Source organism: Camelus bactrianus, chromosome 4, assembly GCF_048773025.1.
Source record: "Camelus bactrianus isolate YW-2024 breed Bactrian camel chromosome 4, ASM4877302v1, whole genome shotgun sequence".
NCBI lineage: Eukaryota > Metazoa > Chordata > Mammalia > Artiodactyla > Camelidae > Camelus > Camelus bactrianus.
The window spans coordinates 69,011,791-69,031,912 of NC_133542.1; the positions used below are offsets into that span (position 1 = coordinate 69,011,791).

At 40.6% G+C, this 20,122-nt stretch overlaps 1 protein-coding gene across 8 annotated transcripts in view; it reads right to left on the reverse strand.

The window, feature by feature from the left end:
- Window positions 1–20,122, reverse strand: part of MAPKAP1 (MAPK associated protein 1) — a 209,800-nt gene that overhangs the window by 79,876 nt on the left and 109,802 nt on the right. For all 8 annotated transcript variants that reach the window (XM_074362228.1, XM_045517536.2, XM_045517535.2 and 5 more), the window contains 2 exons: window positions 19,940–20,116; window positions 6,117–6,226 (listed from right to left, as the gene is read on the reverse strand). In XM_074362228.1, the coding sequence (XP_074218329.1) occupies window positions 6,117–6,226; window positions 19,940–20,116 (287 nt within the window). The remainder of the gene's footprint in view (window positions 1–6,116; window positions 6,227–19,939; window positions 20,117–20,122) is intronic.

The following is a 20,122-nucleotide window of genomic DNA, read 5'->3' on the forward strand; positions in this document are numbered from 1 at the left end:
ACAGTCCTATTTACCTTTTCTTACTCATTTTTTAAAAAAAGAGGATTACCTGCTATAGCATAAGGAAAGCACACGTCTGTGTCTATGGCTGGCAAACCGCTTTCACAGAAGAAAGGTTACTGGATTTTCTGTCTTTACAATTAAACAAGAAGCAGGACTGTTTAATTCCACAGCCAGAAGATTCTTTAGCTTACTTTAGCCTTTGGAGAGCATTTCAGGTTAGAAGACTGTTAAAAACCTATTCCATCTTGAAAACATATGGGGTTCTTTTTTCCATAGGGCAGCTCAGGACAGGTGTATGTTGCTTTAAGAAAGCTAGACATAAAACATTAAAACTGACACCAATACAGACAAACTGTGCAATTACAAAAAGAATTTCTGGCTTTATATCCAGATTCACCACAGGGTTCCTTTAAATGCTGCACTTCCCTGGTGCATTTAGATCTTAGAATCAATGAACATTTCTGTTTACAGAATTTTAAATTTGTTCTCCCATTAGGGTTCTAATAAGCAACATGGTACAATAAAAAGAGTATGGGCTTTGAGGTCAAATAAGCCTGGGCTCCAATTTAAGATTCTATCATTTACTTACTGGGGAAATTTGGATAACTTTAACTTCTCTTAGAGCTGATGAAAGGGAGGCTGAGAGAGGTAAGTATATGATTACACATACAGTTATCATAGTTCCTTAATTCTAAGATGCACATTTCCCCCTACTTTTTAACATGTCTAAAGTCTCATCTATAAAACAGGCATAATAAAACCTCCTTTCTAGGGGTGTTGTGCAGATTAAATGAGGTAATATCTGTAAGTACACAAAGGCACTCCATAAATCAGCTCTTACCCCGTCAGAATAGATCTTGGGGAAAGACTAATTTCTCCCTGACACACAAATCCCCTTAAAACATTCTTGACTAATAATAGTTTGTACATAGCTGTCTAGGTCTATCCAGCATGAAAGTAAGGCCTCCTGTGCGAGGCACTGCAGGGAGTGTGTCAGAGCCGGACCCGTTGCTGCCGGTCTATTACAGCACGTCTGTATTAGACTGTAGGCCCCGAATCCCTACCCTGGCGTCCCGGGTTCTCAGCCTGGTCTGTGTTCCTCTGTCATACTGAGGCCATCAACTCTGTACCTCTTTCCAATCTTTTCTGCGTTCAAATTCTCTGTGTGTCTCACTCCCTCTTTGGGCCTCAGTGTATTTCACAGTGGTTAAAAGTTTGGATTTTATTCTGAATGCAACTGGAAGTCATTGAAGGGTTTGGAACAGATATGATCTGATTTATATTGTAAAAAGCCTTTCTGCTGCTATGTAGACAAGAGACTGGAGGAGCCAAGAACAGAAAGCAGGAGAAGCAGGCAGGGTGCTATTCTAACAGTCCAGGTGAAGTCATGGTGATCTGGACTCATTCAGTGGTGATGGAAAAGACTGAATGGATTCAGGATATATTCTGGAGGTGAAAATGAGAGGACTTGCTAACGGATAAGATGTGCAGAGTTAGCATAGGGAAGAATTCAAGGGTCAATTTTACTACAATTTTGAGGAGGGCGGTAGGGGGCAGAAAGTTAAATAAATTAACTGCAAAGTAATCTGAAATTTTTTTTATACTAAAATAGTATGCCTTCAACAGCTACTACTTTGAAAGACACTGCCAATCCCCAACTCTTCACAGCTTAAATGTGAAGGTCACAATTTAAATGTCAGTTTCTTGGGGAGGAGTTCCCTGACCATCTACACACAGCGGGGAGCTCCCCTGATTCTTACCTTCTCTCTCTCAGCCCCTTATGTTTACTCTCCCTTTAGAATATTAGGTCCTCTTCAGCAAGGGCCTTGCAGATCTGTTCCCCACAGTACCCCTGGAACTCAGCACAGGTCTGACATATGAGAGCACATGACGAGCGGATGTACAACACAGTGACAAATACGTTAGGGATCAATACTTGCATTTTACATGAATTTTTAAGATAAAACTTGAGAATTCAGTGATGTCATCATTAGCCATCCCTGAGATCAGAACTCCACACCTGCTGGGGTAGATGTTCACTCCCCTCTCTGCTCCTGGCAGTACTGTAGGGAATAATGTTTGAGAAGTCCTCGACTAGACTGTCTCACTGGTGACACCCTAGGGATCTGATGAAAACACAGTAAATTAGCATGCAATAGTGTGTCTGTGACCCCAAATAGACATGTTAGGAGGGAGTTTACTTGACAAAGTGAACACTTATGTTTTAGATTCTGGGTGAAATTTTGTAAGGGAAAAGTAGGAATGAATGTAATAAGTCTGATTAACAATATTATAAGAACTTTTCAAAAAGGATCTTCAGACTAATGAAAATTTGTCTTTCACATCAAAAGGCATGAATGGACAGGAGTAAGAAAAATTAATATGTTTCTGATTCAATCTTTCAGCAGATGATAAAGAAAAAGACCTCCATTTTACCATGACAACAAATACTGAAATAGAGCCACGTAGAAAACTACTCTGCTTGGAAAACCCCACTTTGAAGCCTCCTCCTTTGTAGATCAAGAGATGCCTACATTTCTGCATCGATGTTAAAACTGAATTTGATGGACCTCTATTCCTCAAGTGACCTCTGTCATACCCGACATCCTGTTTCAGGAGGCTGGTAAAGGTTGGTGGGTTATAACATTTTAAACAACAACAAAATACTAAGAAGCTCAGGTCGTCACTGATTGTGAGGGTGAATTTGATAAAGGAGAACTTGAACTAAGGCCTTTACTCACTAAATAACAGGTTAGTATAGTTTACTGGTTAAATCAAGGGACCTGACAGGTTACTCTTCATTATGTCAAAAACACAGTGAGGTAAAGAGGTTTCAGCTAATTCTTCCTAAACTGGATACTCCATTACAATTTTCTTAAAACAGTAGGGACTCTTTCTGCCAATGCAGGTGGATTCCAAATGCCAACTAGGTCAGTAATAAAATGAAAAGCTGGAGAGAGACTTGAAAAGAGGCATTTAAAAATGGCTTTAAAAAATGGGCCTTAGCAGAGAACTGACTGGAACACACTGTGAAAAGATTACTATAAGTTCAGTATATGAATATTAATAGAAAAACCCTGCAGTGTTCATAAATAGTTATGACTTGATGAAATAATTACAAATAACACAAGTCAAAATTTTAGATCAGTTACAAGTGTCTGTAATGATATTCTATCCATAAAAAGCAAAAATATTTTAAAACTCTAAAGGCTTCCACTGACAAAGATACTTACCTAAACAAAGAAATCTTTTGCTCAAATATCACCTACTACCTTCTGAGTTTTTACAAATGAAAACTGGTGAGGGAATGCCAGAGGGAAGTGTCCTATTTAAACACTAGGACACATCCTGATTTGATAATGAAACAGTTTAAGTTCTCAATTTATTAATATTATAGAGCTGTATGGTCAGCGGGAAAAAAAGATGAGAGATGTTAAAGGTTTGTGAGTGAGCAGCTAAAGTTCACTGCCAGCCTATCAAAGGATTTCTGAAAGCTTACAACTAACCTCTAACGCACAAATAGTGCGAGAACTCTTGATGTCACGTGGCACGTGTTGTTTAATCTCAGGTGGCATCTCTTCCTTCTCAAGTTAAGTAAGAGTAGCACAGAGACAGTGCTGCTCTGTGCTCAGCTGGGCAGGGCTGAGCCAGACACCGGGCGTTGCAGGCACCTTCTTGCAAATACCGAGCAGGTCACTATGGCAGAGGCCTAGGAAGTGCAGGCTGAGTGCTGCCTCCCTGGCACTTCCTGTCACCAAGTTCATGACTAAGTTCATACGCCATAATGGGTAAGTAATAAGTATTTCATAGCCAACTGTGAGCATGAACAGACTTTTTTTTTTTAGTAAATGTACTTGTGATTCTCTCTGTGACAGGAGGATTTTCCTCTTCATTAATCACCCTCTAAAACAAGTCCACTCCACAATACAAAGTTCAAAAATGCAAAATATACCCTGCCTTTACCAAGCTAACCACAAATAAACATCTTTGCCAAACTGAAGATCCTTCTATTTCATGAGACCACACTTAACAAAGCAATAGAAAGAGCTTCTTACTTTAAAAAGCTTTTTGGATCAAGAAAATGGACAGTAATTTATGTAAGTGCATCAATCTCAATTGACTTATTTAGTATGAAAAGGAATAAATAATGCAGATCACTGTTTTTTGGACAATGAATCCTAACTCTTTGCCAGTGACGTGGCAAAGACTCTGATGAAAATGGCAGGGATGCACACACAAAGGTGAACATAAATAAATGTGTGTATGATAAACGTGGTTGCTGGAGACAGACACAGATAAATAGTTGTGCAATTGGACAGAGAAGACTGGAGACAGAGGAAAAGACATTAGTTCAGCTGTATCCCAGTAAGTCTGCAGAGGTTTCATGATCTAAAAAATCTGCACGAGCAAAATTTCTATTAAGAAGGTTAAAAAAGTTAGTAAGTTAGTTCTACCTCCTTTTGGGCAATTCAGAAAAATGTTATTTTAGAACATAATGAATATGTCATAAAATACACTATTATATAAAAAATTTAGGGACAAAACAAGAGGAAAAAATCAGGATCCTGAAGGCAGATGAATGCTTAACATCTTTAAATATCTGAAGCTGTTTAAATGCTAGTAGATCGGCACCTAGAACCCCAAAATATCACCTTTCCCCTGGGAAGGACAGGCTATGCCACTTCAATCATCCCTTAAACGCGAAGAGGTTTGACCCCCATGCAATGGATAAAAGTCACCCAAAAAATGAACAAAAGAGGTGTTTGGAAAAACCAGAACACCATTCATCCCAGCTAACGACTTGTTCATTATGAGTGATGATGGATAAAGACTTCTCATGCTGAGATGAAATCAAGATTTATATGCATTGTTTCCTCTCCCAACTTGTGGGAAGATCATCATCATTTAATTCTATCTCTGCGGCCAGTGATGGGCATCCAGAGAGCTGGTTATCAAACGGTGCAGTCAGCTGGCAAAAGCCGAAACGTGCAGTTGGCACATCTGGACGGAGCCGCCACAGCCGAGGGTGAACAATGACTCCTGGCAAGCATCCAAATTGCTTGCAGACGCTAGCAGGTCTCATCTACAACCGCCCCTACCAGCATCTCTCTCTCTCTCTTTTTTATGAGAATCAGATTTTCATTGCTCCATTCAATTGCTCTCCTCTGCCATTTTTTACAGCTCTTATCGTTCCCCTGGAATATGGCCTTGAGACAGCTCATCCGTGTCCTTCACTGTGTTATCTCTTCTAACTTTTATTAAAACTTCAGCTTTCATCTGAAGATAGCTAATTAAATCTGGAACAGATTATATTCCTCCCCTAAAAAAGAACGCAGAACTGTTTTCTTCAACCTGAGCCATGCTTTTTTCCCTTTCCAAAACATGAAATCAAAGGTGTTTAAGAAGTCTCATTTGTTTACAAAGCTATTTGACATGTCATATACAGGTTGATTTATACTAAAGTTGTCTATGGCATGACAAATCTTTGAGCTATTTCTCAAAATAATTATTTCCCAATACTGGGGATTTTTTCTCATGTCCTTTAAATATTAACACCTAATATTATAACCTTATTTTCTGTATAAAGTTGGGTAATGAGGAATTAGAGATTAACAGGTATTTGTGAACAAGTGATTTATCATAAAATAATTTTTTTTACAGGTGCCCTCATTTGGTAAAAATGAAAAAATGTTTTCTTTTATTTTATACCCCAAACACTAACAACCAGAAGTTTCCCCCATGGAAAATTATGTGAAAACATGAAATTAAAAGCAGTGCTTCAAATTTAGGGTTACAAGTCAGCTTTTCAGTTTTCAAGACAGCTTTACACCAACTAATAGTTAGCTTAAATGGCTTTGTCTTAATCTATTGCAATTTAATGATGGCGCTTCCATAAGCAACATGAACTCACTCTTCTCACATATGCCACTGACCCAGTCCCTTCTTTGGGCCCAGGGGGAGCTTAAAAATCACTTTTCTGCTATAGTCTCGCTAACCAAACCTTCTGGCAATGATACCTGAATCAATCTTGCCAGCCATCAAACACACCCGCGCCCAGCACTTTTAACTAAAGGTTAAGCTTCTGCTGCCAGGATATGATCTAGCTGTCCCACCTGAAATTTTCTGCGATCCTTTTCTTCGCTTCACTGCCTTTAGCAAGATTTCTTTCATGGTGACTTTTGTGTTGTCCACCTGAATAAGGGAAAATCCATGAGCAGCATTTCTGTAGGAAAAGACAAATATTAAATCATCATCAATATTCAACCAAAGAGATGTAATGCAGTCTTCACTGAGTTTAAGAAAGTACACTGAAGTGTCAATTATTTTAAAATGGGTTAAAAAGACCTACTTCTAATGAGAGAGAGAGAGAGAAAGAGCATTCTAGTATGAACAGTTTCAAGTGAAAGGGAGGGCAGAGTTAGAGAAGGGTTTTCTAATTTATTTGAAATTGAATCCACTTGGGTCTGTGTGGGTCACTAGTACCATGGGTTCCTTGGTTGGTTCTCAAGCCAAATCGTGCAGCAAACTTGGCTTGTGTCAGTAGATGTCACTGCAGGCAGATACTACCATCATATTAAAGCTCATGGCGCCCTGGAGGAAAAATGTTGGGGTGGGGTGGATATGATAGCCGAAAGCTCTTTAGAATAAGGGGAAAAACAGACTCCTCCTAACTGGCAAGCAAATAAATAAACAAACATTTAAAAAATATATACAGTCTGTATACACTTCAGTAGGAATGTTTTAATCCACTTAGTCCTAGAAGGTCAAACAAATTATTAGCTGAAGTGTAAATAATTACAAGACAAAATATTAACACTACTCATAAGCTGCTGGCCAATCACTCTTTGGGGGGAGGGGGTCATCCAGATAGAAAAAAACTGGTAAGGAATAAGTACCCTTAAAAAAGAAGCCTGTTCCTAGCTGAGGTTTAACCTCACTAAGACTGTTAATTGCAAGAGCAAGTATCACAAATACTACTCACTATGCTTGGGCACTGGAACAAAACAGGCCAATTCCAAGCAGCTCATGTAACAAATGGGACCCAAGTTTCCAACTATGGAACATGGGAATTGCCACAAGGAGTTTGGTCGCATTCCCATTTCCCCACAAGAATCTCAAAGGGGAACACAGCCAAAAAACATGGCAGAACTTCATACTGACAAGAAACCTGAAAGAAAAGCCAAGCCCCAAGCTAAGCCATGGAAAAGCTTCCCAATGGTAGGACAGGCTGGGAAGGGGCCTTAAACCTAGGTTGGACCCACCCAGGTGGCTGGGGGCTGATTGCAAAACCAAGGACGCAATTTGCTTCCCTAATACAAAGACATCTCTGCACCCCTCCTCTCCATACGGCTTGCTGTTTAATCTTTGACATTCCATTTGTTAAAAAGCAAAAGCCGATGCTGGTCTAGCCAGCACGATCATCCATTTTAACTTGGTCAAGTTCTCGCTATCGAACAGCAGGCCTGAGAACTGTCAAGCTAATTTTACTGAACACTCTGTTACTGAATCATGCCTGAGCCCCGGCCGTTCTTTACCTCAGAAGCTGGACCCCATCCCAGAACAATCTTTAAAAGTTTATTTTACTGATCAAAGCAAAATAAGAAATAGCTCTTTTCTAAAAACTATATTTAGGGAGCGATGTAGTAAGTGATACTTTGGCAGGAGTACTGAAATGTAAAGTGCCGTGTGCATTTATAAACTTGGGGGTATTTGCTCTGGCACCAGGCCAGCGTGTATTTGGAACAAATGCCAATCATCCACGTTCAGACTTGCCTTCCCCTGCTTTCTCCTCAGAAGTCAGTACGCACTCCATCTGCGACAATATGTTGGGCGATGGATGAGTAGGACCTAGAAGGGAACACGAGTTCTCGGGCTCTCCCAAACTTGTCCTGGGTTGGATCTCACGAACTTTCATCTGCCTGGGTTCCACCAGAACTATTTTAGATTTGAGTCTGCTTATAAACTGTTTATATTCTCTCCTAATCTGCTGCTGGCTGATAGCATTATTTCAAACCAATACGTTTATCTTCTCAGCAAAGGCAGACTAAAAGCTCAAAAGGAAGCCTGGTGCTTGGACTAACTTCCATAAATTAAAAGTGTCCTTTTAAAAGATTTCTGAACACAGGAAAATCCCTAGTCTGTATTTTTCTGTCATTTTACCAAAACGTACCTGGGTGACAAGGTTAAAGCATGCAGAGGAAATCCCTGGCACTCATCATCCACAGGCATTACTGATAAATTGTGTGGTGGAGGAATAAAGGATTACCTTCTGTATTTTTTCATTACACTTTTCTTTTGTTACAGAATACATAAATCCATTGTGGCACGATGTAATATGTATCACCGTGCTACACCTGCGGACGCTTCCGAGCGGCTGCCATGTCTGTGCAGTCAGGAATGATAAGTGAACCACCCGTGAATGTTAACGATAGTGATCATTCTGAGGTAACTCGGCTCTCCATCTTCCTTTACAGCCTCCGTGCCGAAGCCAGGGTAGCAAGGTTCATGAGAGGAAAATGGAAACAGCCGCGAAGGGAAGGGGCAAGCTCGGCGCGTGGAATGTGCCTTCACGAGTGTGCGGTATCTCACTCTGGGCTCCATTTTGGGGAAATGTGCACATGGAAAGGAGGAAGAGGTTGTGAGCCACGTGATGCACACTCCACCAGACCTAATGAAAGTTTCCTCAGGTCGGACTCGCACTCCACTCCTTTCTCTCCAGATGAATGCCAACTTTGGGTCTGGTCCCAAGTCCATAGCACTTAAAATGTTTCTAAAACACAAGAGTACAGAACCTAAGTGGCTCTCAGACTCCATCTAGGTCCAACTGTTAAGTCAGGCTCCCATTTAATAAACGGATATGGAGACTTGCTACCACAATTTTCAGCTTGACTTCCAAACATTCTGCGTTTTATGCCTCATTTCTTCATATCCAGGATTTTTTACGGGCTTTCTAAAATGTCTATTGAAATACATCCTTTAAAGCCACTTTAATGATGGGCACTGGGTCTGAGGCTAAGCTGACAACGATCTTGGGGGAAATGCTGGCAGCAGACAGGTAGGGTGTTGGCCCAGCCCCTCCTCCTCATGGCACTGCACCCCAGTCTCTGGGCTGTCACCTGTGCTGGGGATGACTAGCCCCCGGACGGACAGGCAGATGGGCTACAAACCCAGGTTCTCGGCTCAGAAACTGCTCCTCCTTCGGCTCCCTCGTGGACAGACAGCTTATTTTCTGCCAGTGCAGGGTATCATGGGGGCACTGAGCACAAGCAGCTGCCCTTCCATGGCTCCTTGGGTCTGGGTCTGGATGAAGCTTCACTGTAGGGAGCTGACTAAATGCCGTCAGGAGTGCTTCAGTCAATTCCAAGTTAGGTCCTGTCAAGTCTCGTAACCACTGAGAAACGTATGGGCATTTTAAAAAGAGATTACTCACTTGAGGAATTCAGCTCTGTCCCACTGCAAAGCCACTCAGTTACCAGAGGGAAGTTTTCACACCAGCATTAACCTAACACAATAAGCACTTCTGTACTGAGCATTAAACTAGAGGTGGCAAGGGACAGAGAAGTAGGGGCACAGATCTTCATTTGAAAAGCTGAGATTCTATTTATAGGGACAGAGCTGGACTGAGAACCCAAGTTGGAAGGCAATATTGGAGAGGAAAACACATCGGCAGGGAGTTAAAGGCCCTTTGGTTCAAATCCTGGCCCCACGGCTAACTGAAATACTGTCTTAGCACGTGGAAACCTCAGCTGCATCCGTGAACTGAGGAGGCCACTTCCTGTCAGGAGGGTAAGACAGACAATGAATGCCAAACACCTGGAACTAAGGCTGGCAAACAGTAACAGGAGTTTACAATGTTTGCTCTCCTGTGTTCCCCTTGTCCCAAGTCATCAGCCCAAGAGAAGAGGCCCTGTTCAGCCCATTCCCCTAAACCCTCAGCAGATATCGCTTATTTGGGGAAATGGATTTCAACCCTCACTGATTATAAGTGGTAACACAGAACAAATGTACAATCTGCTGGGCATGGTGGCAACATCAGGGCACTATCAGTAAGCAGCCTCTGGCCCAGGCATCCAATTTTGGATTCAGAAATCAACAATACAGTCCCTAACCCAGTAGCACAGCCCAGTGGGAAAGAAAGACAAAGAAGCAACAAAGAATTAGAGTTCCGTGTGATGAGCATAAAGATGAAGGCAAGCTCGGGTGCCGCCAAAACACAGGGGCACTTAACCCAGCGGGTAGGGTGAGGGGCCAGAGAAGCTTCTTAGGGGGGGCATCTCAAAACATAGTTGTCATTTAGCTCTATACCATACTAAAAGAATGGTGGCAACACCAGAAGGCAGGACAGAGCCAGCTCTGCCTTCCTTGGGTAAATGATACAGTCTCTCTAACTTTTACTTTTCTCATCTACAAAATGAGGACAATTCTTTGTAAGACTGTTGCCAGGGCTAAATACGTCTAAAACAGTAAACATAATACCTGTCATATCCTAAATGCTTAATAAGCAATAGATAACATAATAATCAAATCAGCTTTTATCATACACAGAAGTGATACATAATGATGAGAAAATGACAACAATCAACATTTATTGAGCACTTACTTTGTTCGTTTAGTCCTCCCAGAAAAGGTAAGTGCTATCATCCGTCCCATTTTACAATGGAGGAAATTGAGGTTTGGCAAGGTTGAGACATGTGCCTGGAGTTAAGCAGTTAGTTAAGTGGAAGAACCAGGACTTGAACCCAGATCAGCCAGGCTCCAAAGCCTGTGTTTTAAGTCTCCCCGTAGCCAAGGGAGTTTTGGGGACTCATGGGAAGAGACTTCCAGAGAGCATAACTTCCAGATGGGAACCACTGACCAATCTATGGAAAAGGTCAACTTCTACTGTAACAAATTCTTATAAATGTCTGAACTCTTAAGACTAACCATATGACCGACAAGATCCCTTTCTAAAAGCCGTTGGAGAACGTCATGGTTTCCTGAGCCACAGTCTTAGTTTTTGGAAGTGGGAAAAGGCTGCCAAGAGTTGCACTCCATTCTCCATTCCTGACCAGTTCATAACAGTGATGAAGACACACTCCCTCTGGTTCCCAGCCTGGTCTGGTCCCAATTCCATGCATGTTCATTCTCGAGCACTTCAAGGTAGAAAATGAAAATATATGAGCAAGAGAAAGGCTTGAAATAACTGCAGCATGCCTGCTTTAAAGCAAGTCCTTCGGGTATTACTTTATCCATAAAGAGAGTTTACACCAGTGTGAACGCCACATTTTGTTTCCCCTTGCACTGACAATTTTTTTTTTAAAGATCAAAGCATATTGTGTGAGTATGTGATGTTTGACATTGGACAAAGTACTCTTTTTCAAAACAGACATTTTCCAAAAACATAACTCACTAGACTAATGGGCAGTGAGAAGCCAAAATGACTGCCCTCCGCCTTCTCCTTGTGTATCTTTGCCAGAGTCCTTGGGACTTGCCAAATCTGGTCATGCCTGCTTAGCTTGCTCGACTGATTGTGCCAGAAAAGAAAATAAGACACAGATGTATTTGAGCTCTTTGAGATGCCAGTAAGAGAGACAGCTAATGGCTTCATTTCGACCCTCCCCTTCCAGCTGGGCACAGGTGGGGGATAATGAGGTCCCTCTCCCTAATCAAACTCAATTATTTACTACTCTGTATAACTGCAAAGACATTCACATTCAGTTCAGAATATAAAACACACCGTGGGCTACTTCCAACCACTGCCACTGGGTATTTATAACAAACTCAAGTGGCTAACAGTTTGCCTTGGCAGGAGTTTAAGTGTGTAAAGTTTTGCAAACTGTTTCTGTTCAAATATGTCCTGCTGAAATGGGGTCCCAGGCGGGGTTCCATAACTGTCAGGTCAGTGAACTGCATAACATCTGAGAATGTATTCACCATGCAGTGCAGACAGGATCTGGAAATCAAACGCTTCGTTCTATCGCAACCTTCTGAGAAGCATCACAGTTTTTTCAACAGCAAGACTGACATTGTATTAATAAACATTACAAGTCACTAGCCTGACATGTACATAGCAGCAGCTGACAGACTCCAACATAAGCTGAAGGGAGAACAGAGGAAATCAAAATGAGACATAGCAACTAAACATGGCCAAAGGGGGTGGATCACGAAACAAATCACACTAACGTCAGAAATGTGAGACCTAAACTTTTAAGATAATATAGCAACTGAAGCAATAATCTGGTATAATTTTGGGGTACCAAAGTAATGTGGCTATCTAAAATATGTGCTTTTATAAAGTAGGAACAAAGCATATCCTGGCACAATTTCAACAGACATTCCAGTGAGCAAAACATACATATTTAGCTTGTCTGACCTTTAAATTCTTAGAAGTATGTAATTAATGCTTTCCATCTTTATTACTTGCTCCAATATTTCTGTCACTTTAAACAGACACAAAGAAAAATCTTTTCTTTTCTCTAGACAGTAGCTGTTGCCAAAAAGGAAATCAAGTCAGATTTACAAATACAAAATTAAACGGGCTGCATATGTTACATTTCCATACACGAGGACAATCTGGACAATGAAAATGTTTGCTAATACAACAGAATGAAAAGAAACAACACACAGTTGGTCCTCTATGACTCAAGCAAACAATAAATAACTAGGATAATTTATAGCCATATTGCCAGGCCTGGCTACAAAGAACACAGGCATGTTTTAAAATTCTTTGTCCTATTTTAGCTCTGCCCCTTATCAAACTGTGTGACCTTGTGTAAATAACTACTTGTCTCTGATCCTTAGCTTATATACTACAAAAATGAGTTGCTTATAAGGAATAAATGAGATAATGGCTACCAGGGTCACCAAATTGAGTGAGTGTGCAAAAACGCTCATTTCTTTCCTTCCCCGCCCCCCTCTTCTCCAGACCACAAGGCAACATCACATAAGAGCAGGTGCGTCCTTTCATAAAGGTCTGGTCACTGGGGATGCATTGTGGCGATCTCACCAAGATGGGATACTGAAACTACTGACCCTTTCTGAAAAGCCCTGATACAGGAAAGAGCGATGAATCTAGGGCATGTCTCCCCCAAAAAGCAGCTAATCTTTCCCTTTAGGCAGAGCCAAGAGAAGCTGCAGCAGTCTCTGGGAGACCCCTGGGCCACACTGCTTGAGGCAGCCTGGCTTCTGGTGCAAGACCCTCCACTGTCTACCCCATGGTCCCTTTCCAAAAGAGCAAAATCCTAACTGGATTCTATCAGCTCTGCAGCTCTTGGTTAAAATGGTTCATTTCCCATATCCACCTGATATGTTAAACATTTTAAGTAAAATACATAAACAGGAGGGCAGTTTAATTACTCTTACTGACTTCTGATCTAGGAAAACTCTGTCCATTTTATTGGTTTTGACTTTTCTTCCCTTAAAGCCCTTCTTCCCCACCCCAGAGTAGGATCCTAGTGTGAAACATTAACATCATCGCACGCAATGCAGTAACACCGTCACAGTTGCTTTTGTCATTGCCATTTTTAAATTCAATTCAGTTTCACAAATCCTGATTGAATTAGCCCATGCTAGGGGATGAGAGGAGATGGACAAAGTAAGCTCTGCTCCTGTCCACTCCGACATTCTCCCTGTCCTACTGTGTCTAAAGGCCCTGCAGGCCTTGGCTTGGTCATTGCTGGCAAGGAGTACTTCTTCAGATGTTGGAAACTGGCTAAGATCTAGCTCTTACTTAACTAGTTTTAGAGCCAACCATCCCCCCATATCTCTCTGACCCCTACTTCTCCCCTCCTATACACCTGATATCCAAACAATTTCAATGCTGAGATTCAGAGGAGTTAGCAGTCAGCAAGTTAGGGACACCTGCATATATACACATTTGCTCTGTCCAGAATCAATCAATTACAATGGATACTTGCTAGAAATCCGCTTGCGGATCTGGTTAAGGAAGCAGTTTCTATTAGTAGGCTTGTAATGTGCATGTTTTTAGAGTAATCCATTCTCCTTCCCCGAGCAACAACTCTATTTCTAGGGATTTCCCGGGGTCCAAGTGCCTGGGAGGAAAAGCCAGTCCAGCCACGACTCAGTAAGAACATCAAAAGGTATCCAGCTCCACATTCTTTTCCACAGAACACTTTTCTAACTAGGGATTCATTTACATTAACTAGGTCCTTTTTTAAAATGTAAATCATTATGTAATATAGTAAGTCATTATCTCTGCATGATGGAACAAAGGGAAATCTGAAATTTTCTATGAAGAAACATATTTTTTAATGTTTTTATAATGGACACCAATTAATTGTGTAACAAAAAAATAATCCAAAGAAAGATTAACCCTCATACATACCTTAGTGTGAATTATTCAGACTGATAAACCTCTGACAAAAATAGCAGCTAGGTAGTACTTCCTACATGCCAGCATCTGAGTTAATTTCCTCATAGCGTTTCCTACCTGAGGTTCATGGGCTCCCAGGGTCAACAGATAATTTACAGGCTGTTTCAGAATGTAAAAGTTTTGCTTTTAGTGCAATGAAAACCATAAACACACACACACCTATAATACACATGATACATTTTTAGTTCAATGACAATCATGTATATATGATTTTAACTGAAAAGCAAAATTATATAGATATTGCTGTATACGTAGGGATTCATATAAGCAATAGACAGATATAGGCCATTCTCCGTCTTCCATGTTCCCCATTCTTCACCCAGCTGGGGGAGTCCTGAGTTACTGCTTAGAGGAGAAATACCTGGGAGAGCCATCTGACCCTCATCAGGCAGATATGAACAAGAAATAAACGTACCAGGATACGCCAGGGTCGACAAATCTAGCCCACGTCCATTCATTTATGTATTGTCTATGGCTGCTTTCACACTACTGTGGCAGAGGTAAGTTACAGACAGCATGGTCTGAAAGTCTGAAATATTTACGGTCTGGCCCTTTACAGAAAAAGTATGCCAACCTGTGGGATAAGCTGGTGAGATCTAGGGGTGTGTGTGTTCCAGCAGCCAGAATTATTTAACAACAACAATAGACCTAGTAAAAGCCAAATGGCATCAGTGCAAGCTACACGGACAGTTTGTTGAATAGAGAAAAGTGACGGGAGAAGTGGGCACAAGGCTCTTTATGGAACAGACTTGCTGATCTCTGAAGAATTCATGCTCTGCAGTGCGTAAGTCACACTGTGCAGAGGTGTCAATCAGGCAAAGGGGCCACCTGTGCAGAGACCAAATGACAACAGCAGAAAGTAAGGTGACCAATCATCCCGGTTCCCCTGGGGCTGAGCAGGGCGCTCCTGGACTTAGGACTTTCAGTTCTGAAACAGGGAAAGTCCCGGGCAAACTGGCATCAACTGGTCATCCTAGAAGAAATGTTCTCTACTTTTTCCAATAAAAAAAACATTTAAAATTGGGGGGGGGCGGTGTGCATGCTGTATATCAACTGGCTCATTAAAATAATGGACTAGTACCTGCAAATACATTCATTGTTTAAAAGGAAAATAATATGGTAATCTGATTTTTCATATGAAAATCAAGTGATTCAAGTTAACAAGGAAAACATTTAACACCCATTAAACCCAACATCAGTGATTTAATTTTACCAAAACATTTGTTGCATTAAAGCTGTTAATTTGTATTTTATTAATGTTATCATTTTATTTGCATTTAATTTGTAATTTTGTTTGGGTTGCATAAGGATATGGAATTTATAGCTAGAATTTTACATCTGTATGTATTTAAGTAACACTATAATAAAACAAATTTGGGCAAACATTAAAGTTTCAGGAGAATTATTTTTTCTTTAAAAGCTCTGAACATTACTTACATTTAAGAACATTCCTCACCACAATTCCATGAGGTAGTGATTATTATCCTCACTTTACAGAAACTGATACCACAGTCTTAGAGTAAGTTACTAGTGAAGCTGAAACTTGAAGCTGGGTTAGCGTAAGTTCAGTCCGTGCTGCCTCATTTAGGGTAGGGAAAGATGGTACACTGGAGCCTCCTCGTTGCTTGGTAGGAGGGCGTCTGAAAGATGACAAGCTGGGGCTCTGTGGTATTCAACAGACAGAAACTAGGCTGTTGAAGAGGTTAAATGGGCTCAGAAAGCAAGTGGGACAGAAAGCTTGGCCAAGGGCCCTTCTAGCAGTCCACAGACAGCTGATTCATTCATTCCTTCTCTAGGAAGCTCTGCGCTAGGTGCTAAAGTTACAGAGATAAAGACTGTATTCACCCTGTCTTCAAGGAGTTTATGATCTGTCTACTGTATTGAAGGATGTCTGCCCATAAGAGGGCTAATGGGAAAGTCTGCAGATCTCTAATGTCTCCCCCTGCCCAAGTTCGGGAAACACTATTCCAATTCAGCCTTTACTCTGTTATTACCATATTAAGGGAGCTTTGCTGGATGCTGTGGGGGTACTAATGATCCAGTTCTTGTTCTCAAAGGACTTCTACTAATAATAACAATTGCATCAAACACTTAGATAATGCTTATTTAGCCTAGGCACTGTCCTAAGTGCTTTACATATATGAACTCATTCAAGCCTCACAATGGCTCTATGAGGTAGGTATTACTATTACCCTCATTTAATGGAGCCATAGAAAAGTTAAGTAACTCGTCCAAGATCCCACACACTAGTAAGGGCAAGGTCAGAATCAGCACCCAAGTAGTCTGGCTCTGGAGGCCACCATGCTCTTACCCATTACATTATAAAGCCTTAAGACAGTGGGACTCACGTGAATGGCTAATCCAACACCAGATTTACCTCCCCACATCTCAGCCATGAGCAGGGTGCTGAAAAGAGCATGGACTTTGAGGTCAGGCATGGGGTCAAATCCAAGCCTGAGAGCAATACTTCCCAGCCTCAGTTTTCATGTCTCTAAAATGGGCATCATAAAAACTGGGCTATTTTCAGATTAAATGAAATAACACATAAATAGCTGGCCCTTAGTAAATACTAATTCACTTTCTATTGTTAAACCTAGCTCCCTCTCCCTGGTTCACTGCAGTGTCTTCCCAGTCACTTCCTGCCCATTCTCCACTAGGAAACAGATGCAAAGAGGAAAGGGGAAAAATGAAGAGAAGAAGCTTATCTTGCTGGGACTTCACTCTCTGAAGCTTGGGATACGGCCCTGGAGACTCTTGAAGGTCAGTTCTGTCCTGCACTTGCAGGAGAGGCTTTTCTAACTTAGAATATAGACGAGAAAGGTGAATGAGAAGTTGTTGAACCAAGAAAATATACACAGGGCAAATGCTCAGTAATCTGTACTATTTCATCAGACAACTAAGAAAAAGAAGAAACAGAAAATTTATTGGCGCTTTTGTTCTAAATGTTCACATAAAAAGATTTTACTTGACCTTGTGTCTTTAGAAACACTCCAGACAAGCTGAATAAACTTCTGGACTTTAGAATAGAAAAAGGATTGACTGGGGTGTGTGTGTTTGGGAGTGGGAGTGCAGGGATGGGAGCAATTCAGGGGGGTGGGGAAAAAGCATTAAGTTTAAAGCAGTTTTTTCCCATTCTCTCTTCCCATTCTCTGGATGCTGGGGCTCACAGTGAGACACTGTGTAGTCTTAGATGCTCCTGGGAAGGTACCCACAACCCCACTCTATTGAAAATCACTGATTTTAAAGCTCTTGTTTTAAAAAGAACTTTCAGGTCAAAGAACTGCTATGATCATATGTTAATATTTACATAGTAAAACTATGTGCTAATGAGAACAATTCTTCTAGTGATGACTTAATAGACAAAATTGCAAGCAGAAATTCCACTATACACATCTTTTAAAGTATAAAGAAAAAACTTCTAATGACACCTTGTGATAGTATGACTGAAAAGGTGGTTTTATGAATTCTATTGGTAGCACTGTAACAGACACATCTTTCAGAAGGCTATACATCAGCACAAAGCGAGAGTCTAAAGATGCTTCTTCCCTGACCAATAGTCCTACTCCCAGGAAATTATCCTAAGGAAGTTATTTAACAGAAATAAAAGAGATATAGATAAGGACTATCACTGCAGAATCACTTATTAAAACCAAAACAAGGAAACAATCTAAGCATCGAGACAGGCATCCATTGCACCCCGTATGTTTTTCTGTTGTATTGTTCATCACATTTTAATCATTTGTTTGACAGCTGTCTCTCTACTAGATAGTAAGCTCCATGAGACTAGGGGCTGTTTCTGTCTAGATTTTGTTTTTTGTAAAATCCAAGTACTACTTTATTAAATGACTTACTTTATACAATATGAACATCAATAATAATTACAACTGTAGAAAAATTTTATAACAAGGATGAACTGATCTGTAGACTTCCAAATCAGAGTCAACTGTACATTTACAAAGAATTGTCTTTGCATGAAGCCCAAAAGGAAACAGCACAAAAATGAGTGTTTCTGTAGCCCTTTTATTTTGGCTGCTCAACAGTTTGTTATGGAAGCAGCTGCAGGTTTTTAATCTAAGGTCTGAGATCTTACATAATAAATGTGGACTGAAGGAATTAAGAACAGATAGTAAAATATCTGTAATACAATGTTAAGTAAAAACAACACAATGTGAATACTAGAACTGAGACTGTAATATATACACACGAGGAAATGATTATATAAAAAAATGAAAATAGTTATACTAGGATGGAGGATTCCTTGGGTAACTCTTACATTACTTTAAATACTCTCTAAAGTTGTTGTTTTAGTGCCTCTGCAATGTAAAAAGAAGGAAAATATTTTCTGTTTTATTCACAAAACATGACTTCATGGTAGGGATGAAATGGCAATAATGAAGCTTTAGGAACCACTCCCTGGCTCACTCCCTAGCACTCAGGTTTCTTTCTTTGCTCAAGGGTAGAAACACCCAAAATACTCATCTATCATAGGTAGCAAAATCCTATTTTTAGTAAAAAATCTGAAATAAAGGCAATGTTTTTAAAAGACGGGGGATAGTCCTCTAAAGTAATCCTTCTTCAGGACAGTGAATTTGCTGGTTACTAACAGCAGGGGGTGCCAAAGGGATCACTATTGTTCCCAGGAGATGGCCAGGAGTGGGACTGCCCTGGCCTCTGTTAGAAAAGCTTAAGCTGAGAAAACGCTGTAGGTTTTCCCCTGACAAACAGGACATGTGTGTAATAAGACTCAGGTGCTCTATAGACGTGAATGGACAAAAATTACATTTTTATTTTAACTAACTTCTGATATCTAGCATTTCCTTACATTATGAACGTGTTCAAGAAATCAGAGCAGTTATTAGCAATGCTGGTGACTCTGTCATGAACAGAAACCCTAGATATCGTCACAGCACATTACAGCTGTTGCGGATTTCTCAAATACATTATATTCATCACTACTTTGAAATCACAAATTTGTTTAACAATTTGATAACTATTTAAATATAATGGAATTCTTTTGTACTCCTGTGAGTTTTATCCTCTGCATTCACAAACACTTTTCTGAGAAGGGCTTCTGTAGGCTTTACCAGACTGCCAAAGGTACAGGAAAGGTTAAGAACCTCTACTCAGTTTAAAGGAAGGCAACTAAAAGGAAAAATCAAATTTGATCTGAACAAAGTTGGAGAGAAAAAGAAGTATAAGAGGGAAGTAACTGTAATACATATTTTCATTTAGTTTGGATTCCTTGAAATAGAAAGAGGGAAACAGCAAATTTTTGCTTCATGGACTCCAAAATGCTCCAACAGTCGCAGAGGCCTTGTTCATAGATGTCATTCAGAGATATACCTAATACAATTTGCTACTACAACACAGTCTGTATTTAATCCAGGTGCAGAGGCATGAAATGCAACGCAAATGTTGTCCCCAACATCTCTCTGGGAGTAACCATTACATGTCGACTCTCCAGATACCAAATACCATTCATTTGATGAACAAAACCAAAACCAAATACAAAATATTAGAAGACAGAGATAAGATAGTGAGATAAGTAACAGAGTCAATACTCACATCCGAACAAAGAGTGACTCTTTGGATGTCAGACCAGGAGATGAATACTTTTCAACCAGGGCCAACGTACTGAAGCCAAACTTATGAATGGGCTCGTTGGAATCCAGTGGGGGGAAATCTGTGTCAACCTCCCCGTCATCCTCAGCAATATGTAGGCAGTAGGCACTGACATTATCACTGTAA